The sequence below is a fragment of the Equus caballus genome, chromosome 24, assembly GCF_041296265.1.
Source record: "Equus caballus isolate H_3958 breed thoroughbred chromosome 24, TB-T2T, whole genome shotgun sequence".
Lineage (NCBI taxonomy): Eukaryota > Metazoa > Chordata > Mammalia > Perissodactyla > Equidae > Equus > Equus caballus.
In genome coordinates, this window is record NC_091707.1 from 23832000 (window position 1) to 23858286 (window position 26287).

The 26287-nt window shown below is 39.2% G+C and overlaps 1 protein-coding gene across 8 annotated transcripts in view; it reads left to right on the top strand.

Annotated features, from left to right (window-relative positions):
• Positions 1-26287, top strand: part of SYNE2 (spectrin repeat containing nuclear envelope protein 2) — a 296778-nt gene that overhangs the window by 213751 nt on the left and 56740 nt on the right. For all 8 annotated transcript variants that reach the window (XM_023627878.2, XM_023627880.2, XM_023627881.2 and 5 more), the window contains 16 exons: positions 895-1047; positions 1173-1382; positions 2552-2653; positions 3588-3707; positions 3863-4063; positions 5481-5654; positions 6961-7092; positions 9732-9928; positions 11145-11277; positions 12036-12218; positions 12634-12780; positions 14471-14647; positions 16217-16372; positions 17740-17892; positions 23684-23854; positions 24296-24426. In XM_023627878.2, the coding sequence (XP_023483646.1) occupies positions 895-1047; positions 1173-1382; positions 2552-2653; positions 3588-3707; positions 3863-4063; positions 5481-5654; positions 6961-7092; positions 9732-9928; positions 11145-11277; positions 12036-12218; positions 12634-12780; positions 14471-14647; positions 16217-16372; positions 17740-17892; positions 23684-23854; positions 24296-24426 (2540 nt within the window). The remainder of the gene's footprint in view (positions 1-894; positions 1048-1172; positions 1383-2551; positions 2654-3587; positions 3708-3862; positions 4064-5480; positions 5655-6960; positions 7093-9731; positions 9929-11144; positions 11278-12035; positions 12219-12633; positions 12781-14470; positions 14648-16216; positions 16373-17739; positions 17893-23683; positions 23855-24295; positions 24427-26287) is intronic.

Consider the following 26287-nt stretch of genomic DNA (forward strand, 5'->3'; position numbering starts at 1 on the left):
AGGTGATTGTGGGTAAAGAAAAAGGGGTGGTTCCAACAGCTTAGGCTAAAACAGACCTGTGGCTCCCAAACTCACCAGGACACAATTGCACAACCCCGGGGCACCTCTTGGAGCTGTACATGTAAGAGTGGCCTTAATTCTCACAATCAGCCCATAAGTGACACTCCTAATTCCTCCCTGCTCCACAGCCCATTCTTCTCTTTTTTTAATTGAGATATAATTGACATATAACGTTATTTTAGTTTCAGGTGTGCAATATAATGATTCGATATTTGTATATATTGCAAAATGCTCACCACAATGAGTCTAGTGGACGTCCGTCAATCATACATAGTTACAAATTGTTTCTCTTGTAATGAGAACTTTTAAGATCTACTGTCTTAGCAACTTGCATATATACAATACAGTATTGTTAACTATAGTCACCATGCTGTACCATCCCTATCTTTCAGATACTATACCTCTTTCTAATCAACCCCTTCTTGACTTCTTTTCCTTCTCCAAGCCATACTTGATTTCGTTAACCCACTTTCTCCTACGTTAAGATGTGGGAGGCAGGGAGCAGCGGGAAGAGAGATGGTATGATTGATCTGGGGCCACGCTTACCCCTGGATGACCCTGCTCAGGAAGTCCTTCACCTTTCACTTACCTTTTAATTCTATTCAATAGTCAACTCACTACCTAACACTGAGTTTCGTAAACTTGTTTTTCCCAGAGTTAACATCTTAATTTTATTTATTTATTCTGCTACGTAGTTCACATAGTATTTGAAACAACTAATTATAAAAAAGTATACCATAAATTGTAAACTATAATGGAAACCAGGGAAAATGTAGGCTTGGGAAAGCTAGGAGGCTTAATGATTTTTATGTTTTCTTTTTCCTCTTGATTCAGGGAAACATGACTGAAGAAACATTCATAAATGTGGATAAAAAATTATTTGAACTATTTCTGACCCTCAGTCAGTGCCTTGGCAGTGTGGAGGAGATGCTGCAGACACCTGGGCTCTTCAGAGAGGATGCTTGTGCTCAGCAGGTGCACTATGAGGTAGGAAACTTCCACCAAGGCCATATGTTGGTCATTACCACAGGCAGCCCACTACTCAAGCCAGAGCTGAAGCCTCTTAAGGTCAGAGCTCATTCACTGTGTCTTCCTTCCTCTCTACTTTGCAGACGCTGGCTCTTGAGTTGAAAAAACTTTACTTAGCTTTGAGTGACAAGAAGGATGATCTTTTAAAAGCCATGACTTGGCCTGGCAAGAACACCAGCTTGCTCCTTGAATGTTTTGATAACCTCCAGGTCTACCTGGAGCACACCCAGGCTGCAGCTGCCTCTAGAAGCAAGTCCCTGAAAGCCGGCCTCGACTATAACCGCAGTTATCAGGTACGGGCAGGGCACTCAGCCTACTTTGGCACTGTGTTAGGTTACAGAAAGGACCCCTAATTTGCATTAATTCCTGTTCTTGACTGCATTCGTGAATAGGAATTGCTAAGGAAAGTGGTGAGATTCTTTCTGTGAAAGTCTTGAAGTTAGTTCTCCTGCTCATGGTTGGAGACCATTTGAAAGCAATGCCCTTTCCAAAGTCTTGGGTATGAATTTGTTAGGATGAGCTAAAGTAATATTTCTGTATTACACTCAGCCACTTAATGAGTGTCATAGGGGAGGATTTCTAGATGAGAGGGAGCCAATAAAGTTTTTCAGCAAAGGAATGGCAGTCTGTGTGTGTCTCAGGTAGAGTCATTGGCAGTTGTCTATGGGGATTGGAAGAGAGACCTGAGCAGGTGGACTAGTCAGGAAGCTACTAAAATTATCTCATGAAAAAGAAATGAAACACGACACCACTTATGAAGGAGTCTTGCCCATCAAATCAAACCTGAATTTGATCCAGCCTCTAGAATCCAAGTACAATAGGCACCAGGGAAGAAGGACCTGTTAAGCAGCTCCGTGGGAGTGCAGTCAGCCAAGTACAAACAGTGGGAAGCTGTAGAGAATAAAGAACTCGTTTCCCCTCCCCCTAAAAAAATCCAAGAAATGAAAAAGAGAGGGGGTCGGGGAGCCTGCAGATTATAAGAGACTGAAGACACATATTAATCCATTGCAACCTATTGGACCTCATTTAGATCCCAATTCAAATAAACCAAAAAGGAAAATTATAGGCAATTAGAGAAATGTGAACTCTGTCTGGACAGTTAATAATACTAAGGAATTATTATTGATTTGTAGAATTTTTAAAGAGAAATCTTTGTCTTTTAGAGATACATACTGAAACATACTGATAAAATAATATGATATCTGGGATTTGCTTCAAAATAATCTGAGGGAAGGGAGGTTAGGTACAGTCAAGAAAGCTCAGGGGAGGGTACAGAGACAACCAGCCACAAATCAATCATTGTTAAAGCTGCGTGATGGTAATGCAGGGATTCCTCTATTTTTGTATATGTTTGAAATTTCTGATAGCACAAAAATGAAAGGATAATTAATTTTCAAAAAGGTATTGAAGGCCTAAATGAGATTCTCAGTTTCCTGCTTCCTGCGTTTATCTTTTTGTACAGAATGAAATAAAGCGATTATATGATCAACTTATTAAGAATAAAGCATCTTTACAACAGTCTTTGAATGAGATCAGTGGCCAGAGTATTGATGAGCAGCTTCAGGTAATCAAATGAAAATAATTCCAACTGGCCGGCCCTTGGACCAAAGAGTCGTGTATATAAGCTGTGTTTCTGAACCATTTCCCTCTGTGAGCAGTGGCAAGGCTTAAGTAAATAAATAAGAATGAAAACTATTTATGTTGACCTTTAAAAATATCTCTTGAGTGGTACCTGATGAAGTGTAAATTAAAACAAAAAAGACCATTGTTGCATATCAACTAGGCAAGAATTTGAGCTTGTGCAGTGTTGGTAAGGGTGTTGGGAAAGGAGACCCTCACCTCTGGTCAGCTTCAGGGACCACTTGGCTATAGATTATAATTTTAAGCATAAATACTCTTCCATCCAGCAGCATTTTCACTTCATTTATTTAAGTATTAATTGAGGACCTACTATGTTCAGATGCTGGTCTAGGTGCTGGATATGCACTTATCCTAAGGGAGTAAGACAAGTGCATAAAGATAAATAATCATATAAATATTCAAGGATGGACCTGGCAGCACTGCTTGAATTAAAAACTGTTTAATAGCCCCAAAGTCCATTGAGAGCCGACTGTTACTAAAGCAGTGTGCAGACATACAATGGCATGCTATGTGCCTGTTTAAAAGGAGCCATATATGTTTGTACTGATTTGAAGAGATGCTGAGGGGCTGATAAGTGAGGAGTGCAAACTGCGGAACAGAATGATGTGTGCAAGGCAATGAGTGTAAGGATGTGCCTGGATCTCCTGGTACATGCCTGAGAGGCATTATGGACATGCTGTTGACTGTGCATCTCTGGGAGGAGCTGGAGGTGGGGGGGGCGGGGTTGGGGTGGGGAAAGCTGGACTTGCATTTTTCCCTTAATTCTTTCCTGTACTGTTTAAGTCATTTTACATGAATATATACCCTTCTCTAATTTATTAAAAGGTTTTACTCTTTTGTATTGTCTCTCACCTTAGAAAGCAGATGCGTATACAGTGGAGCTGCAGAACTCCGAGAGCCGAGTTGCAAAACTAAGAGACGAAGGGGAGAGCCTTCATTTACCTTATGTTTTACTTCAAGAGGTTTACAAATTAGAGGTATGTCTGAGCAGAAAGCATTCAATCAGTGAATTACTATGATTATAAGGAGTAAGACTTTTTTCTTCCCCCAAGGGAGTTTAGATTTGTTCTTCATTTGGGTTATTTTCATGGTTGGATGAACATTTTTGCACACACTTACTCTTTCCTTTCAGGATGTACTTGACAGTATGTGGGGAATCCTGAGAGCCAGGTACACGGAACTCAGCAGCCCTTTCGTCACTGAGAGCCAGCAAGATGCTTTGTTGCAAGGCATGGTGGAACTAGTGAATATCGGAAAGGAAAAGCTTGCTCATGGCCACTTACAACAAACCAAAAGTAAAGTTGCCTTACAGGCTCAAATACAAAACCACAAGGTAAGACACATGGGTCAGGTCACCTTTTCATAGACTAAATTTTCCTGTGTGTGAACAGAGCATCCACTTTCTTCCTTGGTGAAATATACATCATTCGTTCTTATTTTTTTCTTTTTCTTTTCTTTTTTTGTTTTTTTCGCTGAGGAAGGTTTGCCCTGAACTAACATCCATGCCACTCTTCCTCTATTTTGTATATGGGTTGCTATCACAGCATGGAGGCTGACAAGTGGTGTAGGTCCGTTCCCAGGAACCGAACCCAGTCCGCCAAAGTGGAACATGTGAAACTTAACCACAGGGCTAGTCCCTCATTTGTTCATCTTTTAGCAAACATCTCTCAGAGTGCTCACTGTGTACAAGGAACTATGCTAAATCTAAGAATATGATTGTGAGTGAAAACAGACACAGTTCCTTACATTTATGGAGCTTTCAGCCGATAGAGAAGACATATTTATCAAGGAGTCATTTAAACAAATTTAAAATTAAAATTAAGATACATGCTTTCAGAGCATTTAATAGAGGAAATTGAATTCAGTAAGTTGGGAAAGGCTTTCCTGAGAATGGAAATCAAAGGAAATACCTATTTAAATATATAAATGTATATCTAGTGTAATGCCTCAGTAAATCCTTTAGTTTCCCATTATTTCATTAAACAAAAACCTCATGATCATCAACTAAAGATATGCAGTAATTTAAGTGCTGATGATAAAAACTGTATAAGACAGAGTTCCTACCTTCAACAAGCTAAGTCTAGGCCTTTGATAAGTGGACCTTCTCCTAAGAAATTCAAACGTAAATACTGTATAAAGAATGGAGAAGAGGATAAAATATATTAATTGAAACTTACAGTGTGTCAAGCCCTATGCTAAATGCTTCTATAAACCCTTCTATCCTTTTCAAGGAATAGGAGAAGAGACTCACATAAGAAGTTCCTCCAGATAACTACTGGGGGCAGCTGACTCTAAATGGAGAAGAATGTATGAAGGAAAGCCTTCCTCTTTAAAGGTTCTTAAAGTGCTATTCTGGGAGTTTTTACGTACCAGGATCCCAATAGACCTCGTCAATAAATTCCCTTTATTTAGCCTTTGTATTGAGTAGAAGTTAGAGCCAGGGTTTAGGAACCCCCAGCTACTGGATGCGTGGCTTCTTGGCTCACACATCTATCCACCCAACTTAGTGTCTTGAAATTCCTCGGCCACGTCAGTATCTACCTTTTTGTAAAGTTTCTTAAAACTCAGAATAACTGATTTAGGGAGATCTCACTGGAAATTTTTGTTTTCTCATATATTTGACTATACATGGCTGTGCTTTTGGATTTTGGATAAAAAAACAGATATAACAGTATAAAACGTTGAAGTAAGTTGGTTTTTAAGATTTTCACAATGTAAAAATAAATATTAAAACCTTCTCCATTTTACAGCTTTTTTTCCGGAAGCTTGTTGCTGACATGCTGTTGATCCAGACATACTCCAACAAAATGCTTCCTTCTTTATTGCAAAAGAAAGAGACATCTTGGGCAGAACAAGTAAAAGAAGTTAAATTGCTAGAAGAAAAGTCACACCAATATGGGATAAAGCTGCAGAGTTTGTTACAGGTATTTGGCTAGTACAAACTTTGTACTTAAGCTGGGAATTCCAAATTTTCAGCCACCACCTCCAGGTGTCAAAAAGAAGTATCTAGTTATCGTTAAGCAGTAGGCACAAGGAGCTAACAATGAGCAGAATGTGGAACCCTGTTCTAGTTCTGACTGCTATTCCCTGAATGAAGTAGCAGCTGAGACTTCTATGAAAATTACGGATGGCACAGCATCTTTCTACTTTCTGGGTTTGTGTACAAATAAACAAAATGGAAAGCACTTTGAGACCTTGAATGAGATCGCTTGGATAAAATAGTGGTTCAGAAATGGTACTTCCCAAAGGAGACAGGTCCACATGATGATGTTGAAGTAGATTCATGACAGTCTTGTCCCAGTTCAAAGAAAAAAAATTAAATTTGTGTAAAGCTCTTTCTCAGTGTTAAGGTTTCCCCCTTTAACTTTTTATCACAGCGAATGTTAGCCCGTGAAGGAAATATTCAACTTTATAATGTGATAATATGAAATGGGTTTTTTTAGCTAATAAAATTAATTTCCTAGTTAGTGTGTCAAATTGATATTTATAGTACTATTTCATGGTATTGAAATAAAAAAAGACTCCTTGAGCCCGGTGAGTGCCCCTAATAGCCAGGTGACCCACTATTTCAGTAGTTATGAGAATCAGTAAGGTGGTTATTTTCCCGCCGTAGTATTTCTGTGTCCGCAAGTCAGCTCTGTCCTGTGCTGAGACCCTCGCCATGGGCTTCTGTGGAAACGGAGAGCTAGGATGAGGCAAGGCTCAGGCCAAGGCAGCAGCACTCCCCCGATGAAGTGTGAGCCCACACTCCTCAAACAGTGGAATCGTGTGCGTGCAGCCTGGTAGAGTGATTTTCAGTGGACGGGGCATTGGGGTAGGGAGGGCGGAAGCAGCCTGACAGGTGCTTCTGTTGAGAAAGGCTTTAAGAGTTGGCCCTTCCTTTCCGGATGAGAGAAGGGCTCTCCTACGGCTCTGAGGCCTCCACAGAGGTGCATGCTAAGCGTATCACTTTAACTTGATCCTGTTAGTCCCTACTCGATATGACGAGGCAAGCATAAAACACTAATGCCCAGTGGGTTTCTTAAAACCTTCTCCACAATGGCAATGGAATTGTTTCCCATTAGACACTGAGCTGTTACCAGGTGGGGTTGTACCTCACAGAAGCCCTAGAAATCTGCACTTCCATTTTGTGTGGTCTCAGAGCTCATTTCTGTTTCTGATTAATTTTGTCATGGTCTGGAACTAATCTAGAAAAGGGGCCCCAGTGATTTTATGTTCTTGATTCTCTAGAAATGGGAAGAATTTGATGAAAACTATGCATCTCTTGAAAAGGACCTGGAAATGCTTGTATCTACGTTGCCCTCTGTGAGTTTGGTGGAGGAGACAGAGGAAAGATTAGCAGAAAGGATTTCATTTTACCAGGTATTTTGCCTCCCTTTAAGACATCAAAGGCGTGATCTGTAGAACTTTATGTGGTTTTTCTTTCCAATCAAATTGCTTGACTCTGAAGGTGAATGATTTGAATTGAAATGAAATATTGTTCGTCACATAACTCACTGTTACGTATATTCAGGGAAACTGCAGATTGGCTGTGAGCTCCTCAGCATAACCCCATGTCTGGCATGGGGTCGAGGTCCTTGGCTTGAGTCCTGGCTCTCACTTATCACTTTGTTACCTTTCTGTCCCTAAGCCTCCGTTTCTTTATCTAGAGAATGTCTAGAATCCAGAGAGTTCTGCCCGTCTCAGGAGGTGGATGTCAGTGTGTATGGAAATGAGCTGAAGTATGGAAAGAACCTTGTAAACCATGGGCCTCTAACATATGTTTAGTTTTATTATTACAGCGAAGGCCTGATTCGACATAGCCTATGAGACAGGCAATAATCTGTTACCCGTCACCAGCTTTATAAAAAGACTTCAAACGTTAAAATTTTTCTTGTGTAACATTTAGTACTGTTATAATCAAAGTCTCTGTGTCTCAAATTTTGGGCTATAGAAAAGATAAAACCTTAAAATGATTTTCGATGACATTGAGAACATGACCAGCAAGACAAAAGCAAGTTTTAAATCTTCTCAACAGAAACTTAAAATACTTAGTTTTCACTTTAGAAAATATGTGGTCAGAATCTGAGCTGCTCAGCTAGAGGTAGTCATCCAACACCAACTTTAAAACTTCAAAAGTATGTTGCCTGAACAGACTGGGTAGAAATTGAAAGCGTGAAATACTTGCCAGGGCCACGCCACTCCAGAGGCATTTGAGCTACAAGGAACATTTCCAGAGGCTGGAATGCTGAGGCGATGCTCTCTAGATGCCTGGACAGCTGCAGTTGACCTCTGCCCTCTTATTATGTTGAGCCTAACTCGAAGATAAATCTGAATCCTCTGGGGGCGGGAAGCTGCTATTAAATTCTTTGTTAGCCTACAGATGCGGAAGGTACCATCTGAATGGCTGAAAGAACGCAGTTGAAAACATAGCATTTTAAATCTCATTATATTAAGAAACAGTTCATGTTAGCCAATCTGATATAAGCCTGATTATTTCCCCAAAAGTGACCGTATCCATACTTAAAATGTGACCTGTGATTCTGTTAAATTTGAAATATTTTAAAAAATGAAATAATTATTCTAAGACTTTGAAATAAATTTGCCATTTGACTAAAAGAAGACAAATATCTTGTAAAGCCCATCTCGTGTACAGACCCCTTCAGGTCGTTCTCAGCCTCCCGTGCCACAGAGAAGTTAGTGTGTATCTTGAGCGGGGACTTCTGAGGACCTTAGGCCTTGGTCATGTGGCCTCTGGAGTTGAACAAACCCTGTTTAAATGCTGGCTTGTCACCTCGTGGGCTGAGTGACCAATGTAGTCTGACTCCTGTATATAAAATGGGGAAATTAAAACTTCTCAGAGACACTGTAAAGGCAAAGTGTCTCACACTGAAGGCTTAGAAAATTAGAACCTTTTTTTTTTTTTAACTAATGTTGAACATTTTATTCTAGCTTAGCCTGCAGGCTCGGGCAGGAGTAGGGGTTACAAATTGGCGTGGTGGAAAGGGCATTGGAAATAGAATTTTTTAGTAGTTCTTTAAAAAGCTTAAGTTAATTGGAAAATAGCAAAAGTTCTATTTGGATCATAATTTATTTTTTGAGATGAAATTTAAATAGCTGTCAGGGTAAGTGTCATTAGTCGAACCCAAATGGAAGACAACTGCCTTTAGGCAGAATTCTCTATAGGGGGTCATTGTATTCACAGTTTTGAAGAATTTTATTTTTCTTTTCACAAAGTTGGATTAGTGATGTGCTGTTTTAATCTATTCTTCTAAAGTCCTCTTCCTTTCCCCCTGCTGAATCCTTACGTTCAGAAGACTCTAGAAATGAGTTTTTCCCCTACTATTTGGGTCTAAAATATCATAAAGAAATATTTGCCTGTTTATCCCCTTCATACCTAGGTCACAACATAAAATGCTTGCAGGGGCCGGGCAGGAGAGTGGAAATGCCTGGGTCTCCAGTCGGAGGGGTGGCAGGGACTGCGGTGGAGGAGGAGGAGGAGGAGAGAGAGCAGGCCCTTCTAAAGGAGGCCACTGCTCCTTGCTTCACGTCTTTGCCACGTGAGAATGCTGACCCAGGTTGCTGGCTCTTCTACTCTACCCAGAGTCACAGGAAATGCTGCTTTCTGTGTAAAATTTCCTGGTTTTCAGAATAATCTTCAGGTCACGTGAAACCTGTCTGCAAGCTGAATGCGCCCCATAAACTGCCAATTTGGTTTTTGTTTTTAGATGGAGGAATTAACTATCAGATCTAAATCTGTGAATTTTGGGGTTTTGTTGGCGTATGTAAGTCTGTAGCACTGAATCTGTGCCGTGGAAATGCATTAGTCAGATGCTCTCATCATGAGAGGTGATCAGTCAACTGTTCATCCTGTTTGTCCAGCGAGACCGTGGAGTCTTGAGCATTAGGAAGCTGTTCACGTTTCTTCAGTAGCCTCTACTGTAGCTCGTTAATGAAGTATTTGGGAGTGGATTGGCTGGTTTCATTTTTAATAATTCATTCTATGACTTGACTTTTATTAGCAAATAAAAAGAAACATCGATGAAAAGCAGGCTCGGCTTTATCAGACTCTGAATGAAGGCAAACAGCTGGTGGCGTCTGTGAACTGTCCTGAGCTGGAGGGCCAGATGGCAAAGCTAGAAGAGCAGTGGTTGTCCCTGAACAAAAAAATTGACCATGAACTGCACAGACTACAAACGCTTCTCAAGCATCTGCTCAGGTGTGTTTTCTCAGAGATTGATCGGTGTCACATTTTGTTGTGGAGAAAGACCACAGAGGGACTCTGCACTCACCCGATTTTACATGTCGTCCCCGTCTATATGGTTCTTCTTGGACGATCTGAAGCAGTTAGGTCCCTCTTCTGGGCTAAATGGGGTCTGGAGTCTCTGATGTTGGTTTGCTAGACTCAGGATAATATATAGTCAGTTCTATGGAAACTAGGAATTATGTTATAAAATTGTGCATGTAACCTTTATACCATGATGTTGCTCTTTCCTACCCTCTTCCAAAAGTGTGTTTTTTGTTTTTTGTTTTTTTTGGTGAGGAAGATTTGCCCTGAGCTAATATCCGTGGCTAATCCTCCTCTTTTTTCACTTGGGGAAGATTAGCCCTGAGCTAACATCTGTGCCGATCTTCCTCTATTTTTGATGTGGGATGCCTCCACAGCATGGCTGATGAGTGGAGCAGGCCTGTGCCTGGGATCCGAACCCCTAAACCTTGGGCCACTGAAGTGGAGTGCAGGGAACTTGAGCCACTCGGCCAGGGGGCCGGTCCCCAAAAGTTTTAAAATTTAAAAAAGTTAAATAATTTTAGCTAACAGAATAGTTTGAAAAAGGCTCTGGAGTTCTTCAGAGGATTATTTTTGTTCAGTTGATCTAATCATGAACCCCTTGAGGAAGGTAGAAAACAGAATGTTTAAACCTTGTTTTCATCCTCGCCTCTCGGGGCTGTCTTAACCTAGAAGTTTAAAGTTACAAGAGGGACAGCATTTTGCTTGGATATTTTCATCATATCAGATAGATATGTTGGCATCCAGCCAATAGCAGTTTGCTATTATACAACTTATATAAATGCTGGTGATATTTTTACTATAAATAAATCTGTAGAGGACATTTGCTGAATAGAAATAATCTCTGTCTTTGCCCATGGGTTTACTTTTATGTGGAGTAATAGGAAATTTTAAAAAAGATGTTTTAGGCTTTAAAATGTCTCTTTATTCTTGATTAGTCATACTAGAGTCATAGAAAATACCAGGAGCATCAGATTTGGGGCATGGGATAAAACAGTATAATCCTTAAAAACATCATGATTCTCTGAGTAATAGGGCTGCTCAACACAGGAGAACACGCAGTAAAGTAAGCAGAAACTATGCCAATGACGCGCATCATCAATGGAGTGCGTTTCTAATTTCCTTCCTCTCACTTTGCTCCTATTAGTTATAACAGAGATTCCGGTCAGTTAACCAAGTGGCTGGAATCTTCTCAGCAAACTCTGCAGTACTGGAAGGAGCAGTCCCTCAGTGTGTCTCAGGACTTGGGTACAATCAGAAGCAACATAAACGATTTTTTGGTAAGTTGCAACAGAATACACTCCTGTAATCACCAGTCAGAAATAAATATCAGGGTTGGTGTGATAGTTTCCATAATCATTTGTGAATAAGGGATAAGACTTAGGCTAACAACAGCTGTGTTCTTGAAGTGTAAAACTATTTGTTTATTCTCTTCGTTTATACACTTATAATGATGATAAAGTATATTTTTAATTGACCCTATAAAATATATATAAATTTAAAACTTGATATGACATGGGGCATGTTTCACAAATGCAGAAAATAACTCCGTTGCCCACCCCAAAAGCCTCACAGGATTATTAATTCATAAAGGTTAAAGTTAAAAATATACTTGGAAAAAACCTCTAAGTACACGGGAAAGATTTAGATATTTTCGTTAAAAATTTGTTGCATTTAGTTCATTTAATGTGAACTTTGTGTTTTTTAGTTTCTTTTTAAAGTTGAAATGATGATTTGTCTATTTTTTTAAATATTAACTCACTAGATTATAGACTGCTCAAGGGGTAGGAATTCCATCTCTTGTTCCCCACCATACATAGATATGATGCCTGGAACAGTGCCTGACACTTAGTAGGAAAAATGTGTGTGTGTGTGCACACATGTGCAAGAGCACATTTACAAATACACATACAAATATTTATTATTTGAGTTGACTTCAGTTATTTAGTTTAGACTCTAACCAGTTATTCTGACTCTTAGTTACTCTGGCTAGATTTAAATTTTGAAAGTTGCTTAATTTTAAAACTGTTTCCTTTAGGAGTTTTCAAAGGAACTTGATGAGAAGTCCTCCTTGAAGACTGCAGTTGTAAGTACTGGGAACCAACTTCTTCACCTGAAAGAAGCTGACACGGCTACACTGAGAGCTTCCTTAGCACAGTTTGAACAAAAATGGACAATGCTCATAACTCAACTTCCAGACATTCAGGAAAAACTTCACCAGGTCAGTATTTAAAGATCCAGCGTTTGAATTAGCATTCACTTGTTAGCTCACAACTCCTTTAAAATTATTTCTCTGACTCAGTAATTTTCATTGACACTACCTATTTTTCTCTGGCGTGACTGAATATAGGTCTTAATTACTGGACTCTCCTCCAATGGGATCTTTCTTAAGAGAGAAATCAGGCTTAATTACTTTATTTCTCAATTTATCTGCACCACTGTGTTAGTTTATGTGAAGGTCATTGTCATTGTTTTGGGGTCACTTATTCTAAGCTCGAGTACTGGGTTTGTTTTTGTAAGTAACCTACGTAATTATGTAGCAAGACCTTTTATCAAATCAGGCATCATCTTTAATGATGCCCTGAATCGTTTTGTTAACTGCAGGTAATTAAATGGAAATCATTTTGTCCTTGCAGCTTCAGATGGAGAAATTGCCGTCTCGTAAAGCAATCACGGAAATGATTAGCTGGATGAACAATGTGGAACGTCAGACTGCAGATGAAGATGCTGAGCACTCACTGAGTTCTGCATCTCAAGTTAAGAGTCTTCTTCGGAAGTACAAGGTAATCATAGAAAAAGAGCCGGAAACCTTTTCATTAAATAAGAAGGCAAGTCAGTAAGAGGGGGAATACTAAACAGAGACATGTAGGATATAATTTTGAAAAACTAATCCTAGGGGTGAGGGATGGGGTGATGGATGATTCTAGAGAGAGCAGTTAGTATACTTGCTCATATTCTGCCTAGATTCCTTCGGTGATTCCCGTCACCACAGGACAGAATCCAAGATTTTAATTGGCTCTCGCCCCTCTTTACCTCTCTAGCCCCGTATTTTCATTCCCCCATGTAAACTGTGGTCTCTGCCAGAACCAAATGATTTGCAGTCCTTCAGCCGCCTCTGCTGCTCTCCCCGCTCATGGTTTTGTACATGCTGCACCTTCGGCCTGGAATTCCAGTGCCCCGCTTTAGTCGTAGAAATCCTCTTGGTCATCCTTCAAGCATCAGCTCAAGTATGTCCTCATTTGAAAATCTACCCCTGACCCTCCCAGCTAGACCAGTTTACTTTTGGGATTCGGTGTCTCCAGGGTGCCATCAATAGGTCCTGTCACACGGTATTATAATTATTTGCTTGCTTGCCTGTCTCTTCACCTTGATTTAGCTTCTTGAGAACACGGGCTATCCTTCACCTCCCTGAAACAGCACATCTAGCCTGATACCTGGCATCCAATAGGTGTTAAGTAAATGTTCTTTGAGTAAGAGAGTGCATACGGATAAATCGACATCCTACAAACAGATATGAATGTGGCCTGCTCCATCATATTTGATTTCAAGCAGTTTTAATTAACGTTTAACAACTCACACACAAACATTGATTGTGTGCCAAGCAATGTGTTCACCACTAGGAACACAGAGATGAATGAAGACCCGGGTCATTGTTTTCAAAGATCTCACGGGCTGATGGATCTAACCTCTGGTAGGCAGAAGATGAATGGCTTCATCACAAAGCACGTTAGCGAGAATTTCATTTTTATATACTATCACATCCTAGCTTCAGTGAGTAGTAGAATCTTTAGAGGGTCCACATGTACGTATTCTTGCAGGCTCTAGTAACCTAGACATACCCCGGGGTTTTCCCCCCAGATGTCTCCAAAGGAGCTGCTAAAACTCACCAGGAGAAACCCAACAAGGTTTGAGAGGCTTGACAGAAACGTGTTGGCCCTGAGGGGTTTAGAATTGCTGTAGAACTTAAAGTCCTCCAAACTGGGAGGCCTACACTGTCCCCAGAGGAACAGAAGCTGCCTGAACTGGCAAAGTTCCTTAAAGGTGTCCTGGGTTTTCTGGGAGAGTCTTAACTTCAGATTTCGCCTCCTTTCGTTTCCATGAGCCTGCAGGATGGCTCTCAGTTCCAGTAGCTCTCTGAGCCTCTCATGGGAACCCTCTGTCAGTCTCTGGTCCTTATTTTGTTTCAGCTGATGCAGCTATTATACCATACATGGTGCTGCCGTCGACTTCGGTCTGAAAGCAGTAAGTCTCTCTGTTCCCCAGCATGTGGAATTCCCAAAAAGACACTCCACTCAAATAGCGCACACACCTGGTAGGATTGCGGGGTAGAGTTAACACAGCACAGACAGGTGCCCCTTGATTGATGTATGGGGGCTTGGCGCCCCCTAGAGTGCACCAAAGGCACTCCAGATCATCTAACCTACTTCAGTCCAGGCTTTGGTTGGTTGATTTTGTTTTGTTTGTTTGTTTTAGGAGTTTAGAATGGAAATGGACTTTAAACAATGGATAGTTGACTTTGTTAACCAGTCATTACTTCAGTTAAGCACCTGCGATGTAGAAAGTAAGCGCTATGAGAGAACAGAGTTTGCAGAGCACCTGGGAGAGATGAACCGTCAATGGCACCGGGTACACGGAACACTAAACAGAAAGGTGTGCTCATGTGTGATGGTTTGATGTATGATTGGTTTTTGCAAAATACAACTTTCTGAAAAGTTTGAAAAGACATTCATATAGTTAATTTCCAGTTATGCCTAATAATCGTCTCAGTTAGAGACCTTTTCTAAGTCCTATGTTTCAGCATTCCTATTGGTACGTATAAGAGAGTATGAAAATAGTTCTTATATTTTTTTGAGATTTCTTAGTGGGAAATTGAGTTAGGCAAGTGAAGAGGAGAAATTTTATTTAAGATGTCAAGTATTCTGAGAGGCTACGAAATGACCAGAGATTTTGACATTTTCTGTGAAAGTAGATGTTCAAAGGCAGCAAAGCTATTTCAGCTTTGAAAAGATTATAAAAAGGAAGAAAAATAGATGTGGCCTTGTGGTAGATTTTTCATTCCATGACTCTGAAAAGATTAAGAAAACTCATTCTTGGAAAAATATTTAATATTTATATATTATTGGTAATGACAATAGGTTGATTTCTGCTGTGTAGAGGATGCATCCAAATGGGTTATACAATTGAGATTCAAGTACGTGAATGGACAGAGAACATGAACAGATAATTCACAAAGGAGAGAATTATCGTTAACCAGTAAACATGGAAAGATTACAACTTCAGTTATCAAACGTTTGAAATAAACATTAATGTAACATTGTCCTTATTAAATTTTTCTCATTCAGTAAGATAAACATAAAACCTAAAGCCATCGCATTCATACGTTACAGATAATGGCTACATACCCTTTTGGGAAACATTGGGAAAATTTCCAGAACCATGATAATCACCTTATCTCTTAAGCCAGCGCTCCACCTCTTACACCTTTATCTTTGTAGATGGTCCTCCAAAAAGGAAAAGATTTGCACATAAACCGTTCAATTCAGCATTTTTATACTGGTGAAAAATGTAGAATGCCTTAATTTCCAACTACATAGGAATAGTTAATCAAATTATACTGTGTCCATTTGATGAAATATTGGGCAGCCTTTTAAATTAATATAAGGCATATGTCATGACACAGCAAGTGCCTATGACATTGGGAAAAGAGTGTAAAACTTTATGTATGCTATGATTGTAACCTGATAAAAATTGTAAGCATTAGAAATGAGAAGAATCAGACATTACAAGCAATAATTATTAAATTGATGACGTTTTTGTGATTTTTGATATTGACTTAATTTTAAAGTGACTCTAATAAAGAGAGTCTGGGGAAAGAAAATTTTCTTAAGCTTCACATAGATCAATAGGTAATGCAATGAAAAAATATTGAATGTTAGCAACATGATTTTATTTTGTACAGATATTATGGAACTCCAAAACAGCCAGCTTTCTTAGCATGCTAACTGTTATATCAAATGTTAGATTTTTTTAAAGGGGATTTTAATTCTATTTCCTGATTTATGACTGTTTATTCCCAAAGTTATTGGGAAATGTTATGCAAAATATTAGAAATCTGAGATGAAACAAAATTATCCTATTAAAAATGACACATCATGACGTTTACATTTTAAAGCATGTGGTTTAAAGTAAGAATTTTATTTTCTTATTTACAACTTGTAGCTGCAACATTTAGAACAACTTTTGGAGAGTATCACAGAGAATGAAAATAAAATACAGATTTTGAACAACTGGCTGGAGGTACAAGAGGAGAGACTGAAAACTTTACAAAAACCTGAAAATGTGATCTCAGTGCAGAAGATGCTCCTGGACTGTCAGGTGAGAAGGCACACAGCACCTGTCCCACGCGGCTTGATCATGCTGCTTAGTCACCACTCGTGCCCCAAGGAATGGGGCAAGCTGCTGTAGTTTCTTTGGGTTCTCCTCCAAACCCCTATGTACTTACTTTCTTATGTAAAACAGACAATCATCCATGGGCTTTACAAAATTGCAAAACGCTGTTTTTTATGATAAACAGAAGGTCTTTTCATGCTTATTGTTGTTCTTAAGAGACTTGAGTGTTACTCCTGAGAAAAAAATATTCCAAGGGAATTTTGATTTAGATGTTTTCCAACTTTTGTGTTTTTCATTAATTTACCCAATATTTACAAAATTACTCTAAGTTTTCATTATTTTTAGTCTTTCATTCTGTTTCTTCAGAAGAAAATGATTTTCTTTTACCTACTTTGTGATGTGTTCTAAGAGGGCCACCTGTCCCTTGGCACCATTGTCTAAGTCACATTTTGGCTTGAGGCTGTTGACCGTGCCCTTTTTTTGTTCAGTTGTCACTTGTGAGGTCACTTAGTCTTTGAGGTGCCCTCACCCAAATGTAGATTAATCCCCCTTAAGCCCTGCCCTGATTATGTCGCTCCCTATTGAAAACATTTCAGTTGTCCCCGTAGCTGCAGATGGCACAGGTTGTGCTGCTTTTGCACCTACTCCAGAAGGCATGGCACTACTCATTGTCGGGGGTGGAAAGTCAGCTCAGACCCCAATTCTGCTTAGAAGGCCACAGAATAATACTGGGCATAATATGTGAGCAGCAGCATCACCATAAGAGATCTTTTCCAATGGTCATATTCTAACTACCTACTAGCCGTTTCCACTCAAGAATTCTCACAGCCGCCTTGGATTCAGCATACCTCCTGACTGGAAGCCTATATTGCATAGCTCAGTACCACACCACCCCCAGCAGGCCACCCTGGTTTCCCTTGAGTGCTAAGTCATGCATGTCGTAGGATATCGTCACTGTTTTCCAGAGGAGAAAAGGCAAACTTGGGGGTTTGATGACTTAATCCCTGGTCAAACCGCCTGTAAAGGGTGGACGTGGAATGGGGACTAAGTCTCTGGGACTCTTTCTACTGTAGTGTGTGATAAGGACTTGTTACCTAGATTCTTCTAAAATCTAGAGCCATGTAATAATTGGAATTATTGTAAAAATTCATATTCTAATATTGTAAAGTCATTGTAATAAATCATTGTCAAAATGGAATTGAGTTTACTATTAAAATATCTTCAGTATAGTTTTATTTAATTTTATACTTAATGGCATTTTTACTTGAAAAGAGCTAACTCTTGTTTCTTACAACTTATTAATTGTTTTATAATATTGTGCATATGAAAACCTTTGGCTCTTGCCCTTTCAGGATATAGAAAATCAACTTGCAATTAAATCTAAAGCACTGGCTGAGCTGAGACAAAGTTGCCTGACTTCAGAGAGTGGGACAATGCCATTGTTGGCAGATACAGCATCCAGAATTGATGGATTATTTCAAAAGAGGAGCAGTGTTATCAACCAGGTACTAGAATTCATCTGAACTGTACTATTTCTCTTCACGTATCCTTTGTTTATCTTATTTGTTATTTAATCATGGAGACTCACTCCAGACCAAAAACTGAACAGTTGCTAAGAAGAATCCTGAAGTGAAGTAGAGAAAAGCATTTCAAATCTTGGTTTTCTGCACTGGATAATCAGAGGCAAAGCCCGGGTTCAGCATCATTGGCGGGCTAGAAATCCACTTGGTTATCTTTGTTTTGTCTAATGTACTCATACAGACAAAAATGTCTCCACCTACCAAACCCAGCAGAGTATCTGGCATGGTGTCCTGGCCACATGTACAGGAGCAGCTACAGAGAAACGGCTCAACTCCCCCCATGCAGAGAGGGCCCTCAGGGACGGAGTGATCCTGCCTCCTGTAGCCTCTGTTAAGCTGGAAGCATAGTCAGCGTAGGGAGAAGTCCAGAGATGGGGAGAAACATAGCATGTGGCCAGGAGAAAGTACAGAGGAAGAGTGTGGATGATTTTATGAAAGGCATGTCGAAGTCTGCGTTTACCCCTTCCAGGAGGAGAGCATCAAAAGAGAAAGAACAGGCATCTGTAGACGTTGCAATCTTGATGTTTCCCCACAAAGGAAGAGAGAAAACTGTAAATACTAACCAATTATAGGTGTCTCCATGTTTCCTAGAGAGTCCTTACTGTGGATTATTTGTCATCTAGTAAAATCTACTTTCAACCGTTTGTTCCAAGAGGGAATTGAGAATAACCTCGGTGAATGAAATCCATAGGCGACCCTCAGCCTCATTCTTCCCCCAGAACTCAGGCAGGAAAATAGAGATAAGCTTAATGTATCTTGTCTGAGTCGTTTGTTAAACATATCTTTTGTGAGACACCATGCCCACTGCTGAGGGTACATAGATCAACAAGACAGTAAATGAGTCCTACCCTCAAAGAGTTCACAGGCTACTGAAGGAAAGACACTTGAACAGATCATTGCAACACAATTAATTACAATATAATAAAAACGTAGAGGGGAAAAAGGATTAAATGAGATAATGCATGTAAAAAATATGCAGACAGTAGAGACCATCCCTGACTTACAATGATTCGACTTATAATTTTTTTACTTTACGATGGTGAAAAAGCAATATGCATTCAGTAGAAACTGAACTTCAAATTTTGAATTGTGATCTTTTCCCAGGCTAACGATATGCCGTAGGTTTCTCTCTTATGATGCTGGGCAGCCGCAGCAAGTCGCAGCTCCCAAGCAGCCATGCAGTCATGAGGGTGAACACCCGTTAGACTTACCACCATTCTGCACCTATACAGCCATTCTGTTTCTCACTTTCAGTACAGTAGTCAATAATTACATGAGATATTCAACACTATTATAAAGTAGGCTTTGTGTTTGATGATTTTGCCCAACTGTAGGCTAATGTAAGTGTTCTGAGCACATTTAAAGTAGGCTAGGCTAAGCTATAATCTTTGGTGGGTTAGGTTTATTAACTGCATTTTTTTTTTTTTTTGAGGAAGATTAGCCCTGAGCTAATGTCTCTGCCCATCTTCCTCTACTTTATATGTGGGACACCTGCCACAGCATGGCTTGATAAGCAGTGCAAAGGTCCACACCTGGGATCCAAACCAGCAAACCCCGGGCTGCCAAAGCACAGTGTGTGAACTTAACCACTGCGCCACTGGGCTGGCCCCCTAACTGTATTTTTGACAGTGATATTTTCAACTTATGACAGGTTTATTGGGATATAACACCATCATAAGTCAAGAAGATCTGCACTAGCATAAAGATAGACATATAGATAAATGGAATAGAATTGAGAGTCCAGAAATAAATCCTCACATTATGGTCAATTGATTTTTGACAAGGATACCAAGACAATTCAATCGGGGCTGGTGGGGGGATAGTCTTTTTCAAAAATGGTATTGGAACAACTGGATATCCACATTCAAAAGAATGAAGTTAGACCTCTACATTCACACCATATACAAAAATTAACTCAAAATAGATCAAAGATATAAAGAGCTAAAACTACAAACGTCTTAGAAGAAAACATAGGCGTAAATCTTCATGACTTTGGATTAGGTAATGGTTTCCTAGATGTGACGCCAAAAGCACAAGCAACCAAAGAAAAAATAGATAAATTGGACTTCATCAAAATTAAACACTTTGTTTCAAAGGACACAAAAAAGTGAAATGATAAACCACAGAATGGAAGAAAATATTTGCATATTTAAGGGACTTGCGTGTAGAATAGATAAAGAATTTCTACAACTCAGTAATAAAAGAACAAATAACCAAAGAAAAAATGAGCAAATGATCTGAACAGACATTTCTCAAGAAGATAAACAATGGCCAATGAGCACATGAAAAGATGCTCGATATCATTAATCATAATGACATACCACTTCACACTCATTATGATAGCTGTAATAAAAGGATAGACAGTAGTGTTAGCAAGGATATGGAGACATTGAAACCCTCACACACCACTGGTGAATGAAAAATGGTGCAGCTTCTTTGGAAAACAGTCTGACGGGTCCTTGAATGGTTAAACAGAGTTGCCATATAACTCAGCAATTCTACTCCTAGGTGTCTACCCAAGAGGAATGAAAACATATGTCTACATTAAAACCTTGAACATGAATGTTCATAGCAGCATGATTCATAATAGCCAAAAAGTAAAAACAACCCAAATGTCCATCAATTTACAAAGGGATAAATAAAACTGGCATATCCATATAATGGGATATTAGTCAGGCATAAAAAGGAATGAAGTGCCCATAGATGCTACAACATTGATGGCCTTGAAAACATTATGCTAAGTCAAAGAAGCCAGTCACAAAAGACCATATATTGTATGGTTCCATTTATGTGAAATGTCCAGAATAGGCAAATCTCTAGAGACAAAAAGTAGATTAATGACTGGGGAAGAATGAGGAGTGGTGGCTAATCAGTATGGGCTTTCTTTTTGGAGTGATGAAAATGGTCTAAAACTGATTATAATGATTGTACACTTTAAATAGGTGAGATGTGTGGAATGTGAATTATATCTCAATAAAGCTTTTTTTGTTTTTTTTTTTTAATGCAGAGGGATACGACCTAGATCATGCATCCATAAGCTCTCCAAAGTCAACATAGCCTAGTGTTTAAGAACAAGGGCTTTGAGTCTCTACCTAGATAAAGGTCCTGACAGTACCATTTTCTAACTTTGTCCCATGGCAGGTACTTAACCTCTCTAAGCCTCAATTTCCTGATCTATAAAATAGGCATGGTGATACCTACTCATTCCTTTCTACCTTGGTGGCAGTGCATATACTGCACTCAGTGAATGCTCCCCTACTGGCGGATCCCATTTCTAACATTTTGAGAATGTTCTTTCTTCTTGTCGCTAGCATTGTGAATTTTACTTAATGGGTTTCTTATCCTCTCCCTCAAACCACATGTCCCATTTCTTTTCGTGGAGCTATAATATTCTAAGGGGCTACCCTTAAGAGCACCGGGAGTTGCACCAACTTTATATGTGGAAGCCACGAAGGCCCATACGGCCTGAACCGTGGCAATGCCTTGTGTAGCAGTGTGCCTGTAGGCCCTTTTGTACCAGAATCATCCCTGCCACCCAGATAGGTCCAAGCTTCTGAGAGGTACATCTGTGAGGAGTGCCCTTCCTGCCTCCCTTTTTTCCTTCCTTTCTTTTATTCTTTCTTAATGACTCTGGCTCTTTTTCTGAGCCATCCAGTCCTTATAAAGACATTTGGCCCCCATAATTGCCAATGTGAGACTAGCGTTTTAGCCTCCCAGGTTGTTTTTCCTCTGTCCCTGTTTCGGGCGGGGTTTGGGGAAGCCTCCCTATCACGGTGGATGTGCAGTGCCCTCTGTAGTTGTTAAGCAGAGAACAGAGGGCCTGAATGCAGGCCTGTGTAATTACATCCAAAACTCGACATCACCCTACAAACTAAGATGTCCAGTTTGGCCAACGTAGTGAGCACACTCCATTTCTACTCAGATCTTCATTTTAAATTGAGATATAATTCACATACCATAAAACTCACCTTTTGAGTGTACAATTCAGTGGTTTTTAGTATATTCACAGAGATAAACAACCATCACTACTATCCAATTCCAGAACATTCTCATCACCTCACAAAGAAACCCCCATACCCATTAGCAATCACTCCCCATTTCTCCCTTCCCTTAGTCCCTGGAAACCACTCATCTACTTTCTATCTATGAATTTGCCTATTCTGGACATTTCATATACAGTCATGCGCCACATAGCAATGTTTTGGTCAACAACTGACCACATATAAAACAGTGGTCCCATAAGATTAGTACCATATAGCCTAGGTGTGTAGTAGGCTATACCATCCAGGTTTGTTTAAGGACACTATGATGTTTGTACAATGATGAAATCGCCTAATGATGCATTTCTCAGAACTTAGCTCTGTCATTAAGCGATGCATAACTATAAATGGAATCATACAATAAGTAGTCTTTTCTGTCTGTCTTCTTTCACTTAGCATGTTTTCAAGATTATCAATATTACAGCATGTATCAGAACTTCATTTCTTTTTATGGATGAACAATATTCCATTGTGTGGATATACCACATTTAGGTTATCTGTTGATAGACATTTGAGTTGTTTCCCCTTTTAGGCTATTATGAGTCATGCTGCTGTGAACGTTTGTATACAGGTTTTTGTGTGAACATATGCTTTTAATTCTCTTAGGTATATACCTAAGAATAGAATTGGTGGGTTGCATGGTAACTATATTTAACTTTTTGAGGAACTGCCAAACTGTTTTCTTTAGTGGCTGCACCATTTTACATTCCCACCAGCAAAGTATGAGGGGTCCAGTTTTTCCACTCTCTTGCCAACACTTGTTATTATCCGCTTTGCTTATAGCCATCCTAGTGGATATGAAATCATGTCTCATTGTGGTCTTGGTTTACATTTCTTTAATGACTGTGAATATTGAGCATCTTTTTAAGTGTATAGTTGCCCATTTGTATATATTTAGAGAGATGTCTATTCAATCCTTTGTCCACTTTTTAGTTTGGTTATTTTTCCTTTTTTTCTTGAGTTATAAGTGTTCTTTATATAATATATATATAAATATATATTTATATATTCTCAGTTGTATCTGATATCCTTTAAGTGCTTCAGCTTCCATCCTTTCATGATTATTGAAGCATACTAACAGATAAAATATGCTCACTGTTGCATTTCTTCCTAGTTTGCACTTGCCCATTGTTTTGGCCAGGTATGTTTTGTTTCAATTTATGCTTGCTTGCTAGTAGTAATCAGACTCAAGTGCCAGGTAGCACAGGTAACATTTTACATTTATAATGCTTTTCAGTTTTCAGAGCATTTTCATAGACACTATTTATGTTTTTGTCTATTATCTCTTTGTTGATGATGAGGAAACAGACTCAAGGTTAAATAAGTTCCCCAAGGTCAGAAAGCTAATAGGGTGTCCCTGGAACGTGCACTCACAAATTCTGATTCCTCTCTTAGTGTTCTTTCACTGGCTGTCACTCTCTTGGCCAAACTCTCTCCCTGCAGATCCTTCTGGTCTCAGGGCTCTTTTCCATTACCTGTTCTAGAACTTAGCCTTCTCTGATATTTTTTGTTCATTGACCTTCCCTTCCCACCTTCAATTAATCACTAAAGCTCCATCAGTACTCTCAACTTGAAATGCCTAAGGTGGATGCAATGGTAGAGTCCTTAGGGAAAAAAAAATGATGAGAGAGCCTCTTCTCACTCATTTTCTAAATATGTTTTCTCTTTTCATATAGGTCAATGAGCTCAAAACCTCCATGCAGTCCGTTTTACAGGAGTGGAAGATTTATGATAAACTCTATGATGAAGTGAGTACGATGACAATCCGATTCTGGTACTGCATGGAACACAGCAAGCCTGTGGTTTTATCATTGGAGGCCTTGACATGCCAGGTGCAGAACCTTCAGGTAAATTAACCAGATTTTTGTACAGTGCATTATTGGCAGAAAATCTCCAGTGTTTGCTTTTGCACTCCCCACAAAACATTTTAAACAGCAGCATCATAAGTATAACTTGAAATTCCAAAATGACTCACATGAGCCAAATGAGCAAAACTTTGTAAAAGTATACATTGAATTTTTCTTCATTTTTCCTGTCCATATTATTTCTCAACTTAAAGGGTTTGGGTGGGCTTTTTTGTGTGTGTATGCTTTTTAAAGTTTTAGTCTCAAATGAAAGAATGCCTTCTCAGTTGTTCTCTTCTTCACCTTTCTAATCATTTATCCCAGTCCTGTTAAGGTTTGAGTGTTGTTATTGTTGGGAAATAGCAACAAGTGCTGAAAAGCTGCTGCCTTCTTTGGAAGTAGCCAGGCCATTCTGGAACTAACCTCCCTGCTCTGTTCTCTTAGTCTCTTCAAGATGAAGCTGAGAGTAGTGAAGGGAGTTGGAAGAAACTCCAGGAGGTTACTGGAAAACTCAAAGATTACTGCCCCTCAGTTGCTGAAATAATTGAAGAGAAATGCCAAGATACTCACACAAGGTACGTATTAAGATACAGTTTGAATAATAGATCAGATATCGTCATCATAATGACATGAGGCAAATGAAGTGCCATTTGAGTCTTCTTAAATCATCTGAGGTGACTGGATTCTGCTCTCTTCTGCTTTAAAGGATCTAGTTCATGTAAGATTTGATGTTGTGAAGGCTATTACCTGCTTTGTACAAGTATTGGGTATAATCAGTCTAGAAACACCCTAATTACAGCCCCAGGGTAGCCACTTTCAGAGGGCATAGACTAAATGCCCAGTGTGATCCTCAGGGACACCAAAATCACAGGCAGAAACAGACTAAGGGGTGTCAGATGGACAATCTGTGTCACTGGAAACATTCTAAGATGGAGGAAAGGGGATGTTAGGATACCTCTCAGGGAGGTGATATTTGGGGTTGGAAGGAATTCTTTGATGACCCGCTCTGTTGAATGGGCTATGAAAGTTGGCCTAAAGATCATTTGCTCCAGACAGTATTGAAGAGGTTAAGCTACCCTCAGTGTCCATCTCCACCCTTCCTCCATGTAGATTCAGCCTCTCCTGTAAATCAACTTTGAACAAAGGACACCAAATTTACATACCCTGCAGTAGTGTGGTCAGCTCTTGATCCATTCCTTATTGGAAGAGGGGAGGGTGGGAGGGCAAGGAGGAACACAGAAATGCATCTGACTCTACATACGGTATCGGGGGCCACCCTCAAAATGTATGGTGGTGTAGTTTGCTATTAAAGGGATTCAGTTGTCACCACTGCACCTACATGTTCAGATGTTGGCACAAGAATATCTTGGAAGGCATGTTGAAAAAGACAAAAGAAAATATCACCACAATGCTAATAGTACCTATCACTAGATTAATGAGATGTCAGGGGATTTTTTACTTTCTCTTTCATAGATAGGTAGATAGGTAGGTAATTTAGATTTAGAGATAAAGATAGACATAAACATACATGTTTTGTGGGTTTTGTTGTCTTTTTATTTTACAAAGAACATATGTTGTATTTATAATTGGGGAAAGTCTTGTAAAAACACATTATTCTGTTAAGATTTTTGAAATACATAAAAGTATAGCAATTGTGCCATTTTTCACACGTTTAGCCAGGTTGAGGATGTTGTGAAACACTTATTCTCATGTGCTTCAGGTGAGAATGTAGATATTACAATGCTTTCAGAAAACAGTTTGATCATATATACCCATAATCTTAAAAATATTTACATATGTATATTCTTTGACCCACTAATTTTCTCAGAAATCTAGTCTAAGACTAATATCTTGGAGTATAGAGAAAAACTTTTGAACAAAGTTGTATCTGAGCATTATAAAGGAAAGCAAAAATTGAAAAAATACTTCAATATCCATACTAAACAGGAATTTGGTTATTGTAACTAAACCAAAAACAGGCGATTTGCAGATCATTACATACAGCCCTTTAAAATTAGGCTTAAAATTTTTTATTAATAACATGGGGAAAATATTTTGTAAAAAGTTAAATGGGAAAGAAAGGCAAGATACTACAGTTTATATATGGAATAAGAATAATTTCCTTTATTTGCACTTTTATACAAGGAATACGTTGCTTTTGTAATTGGAAGATAATTTTATATAAACACAATTTAAATGAGGCCTATTTAAAGACACCCCCTCCCCCCCATAAAATAGGAGTCCTTCCCATGTGGAGAAAGTTTCATCAGGAACACAGTTCAGTGTTTTCTTCACCTTTGCCTAAGAGACATTCATAATATAATAGATATTTCTTGCCAATCACAAATTTTGCAGTTTTTGTTGAGAATTATAAAGTCAATTAAATATCCTAATTTGGACTTCTGTTTATGTAATGGTGATGCCATTAATAGAAAA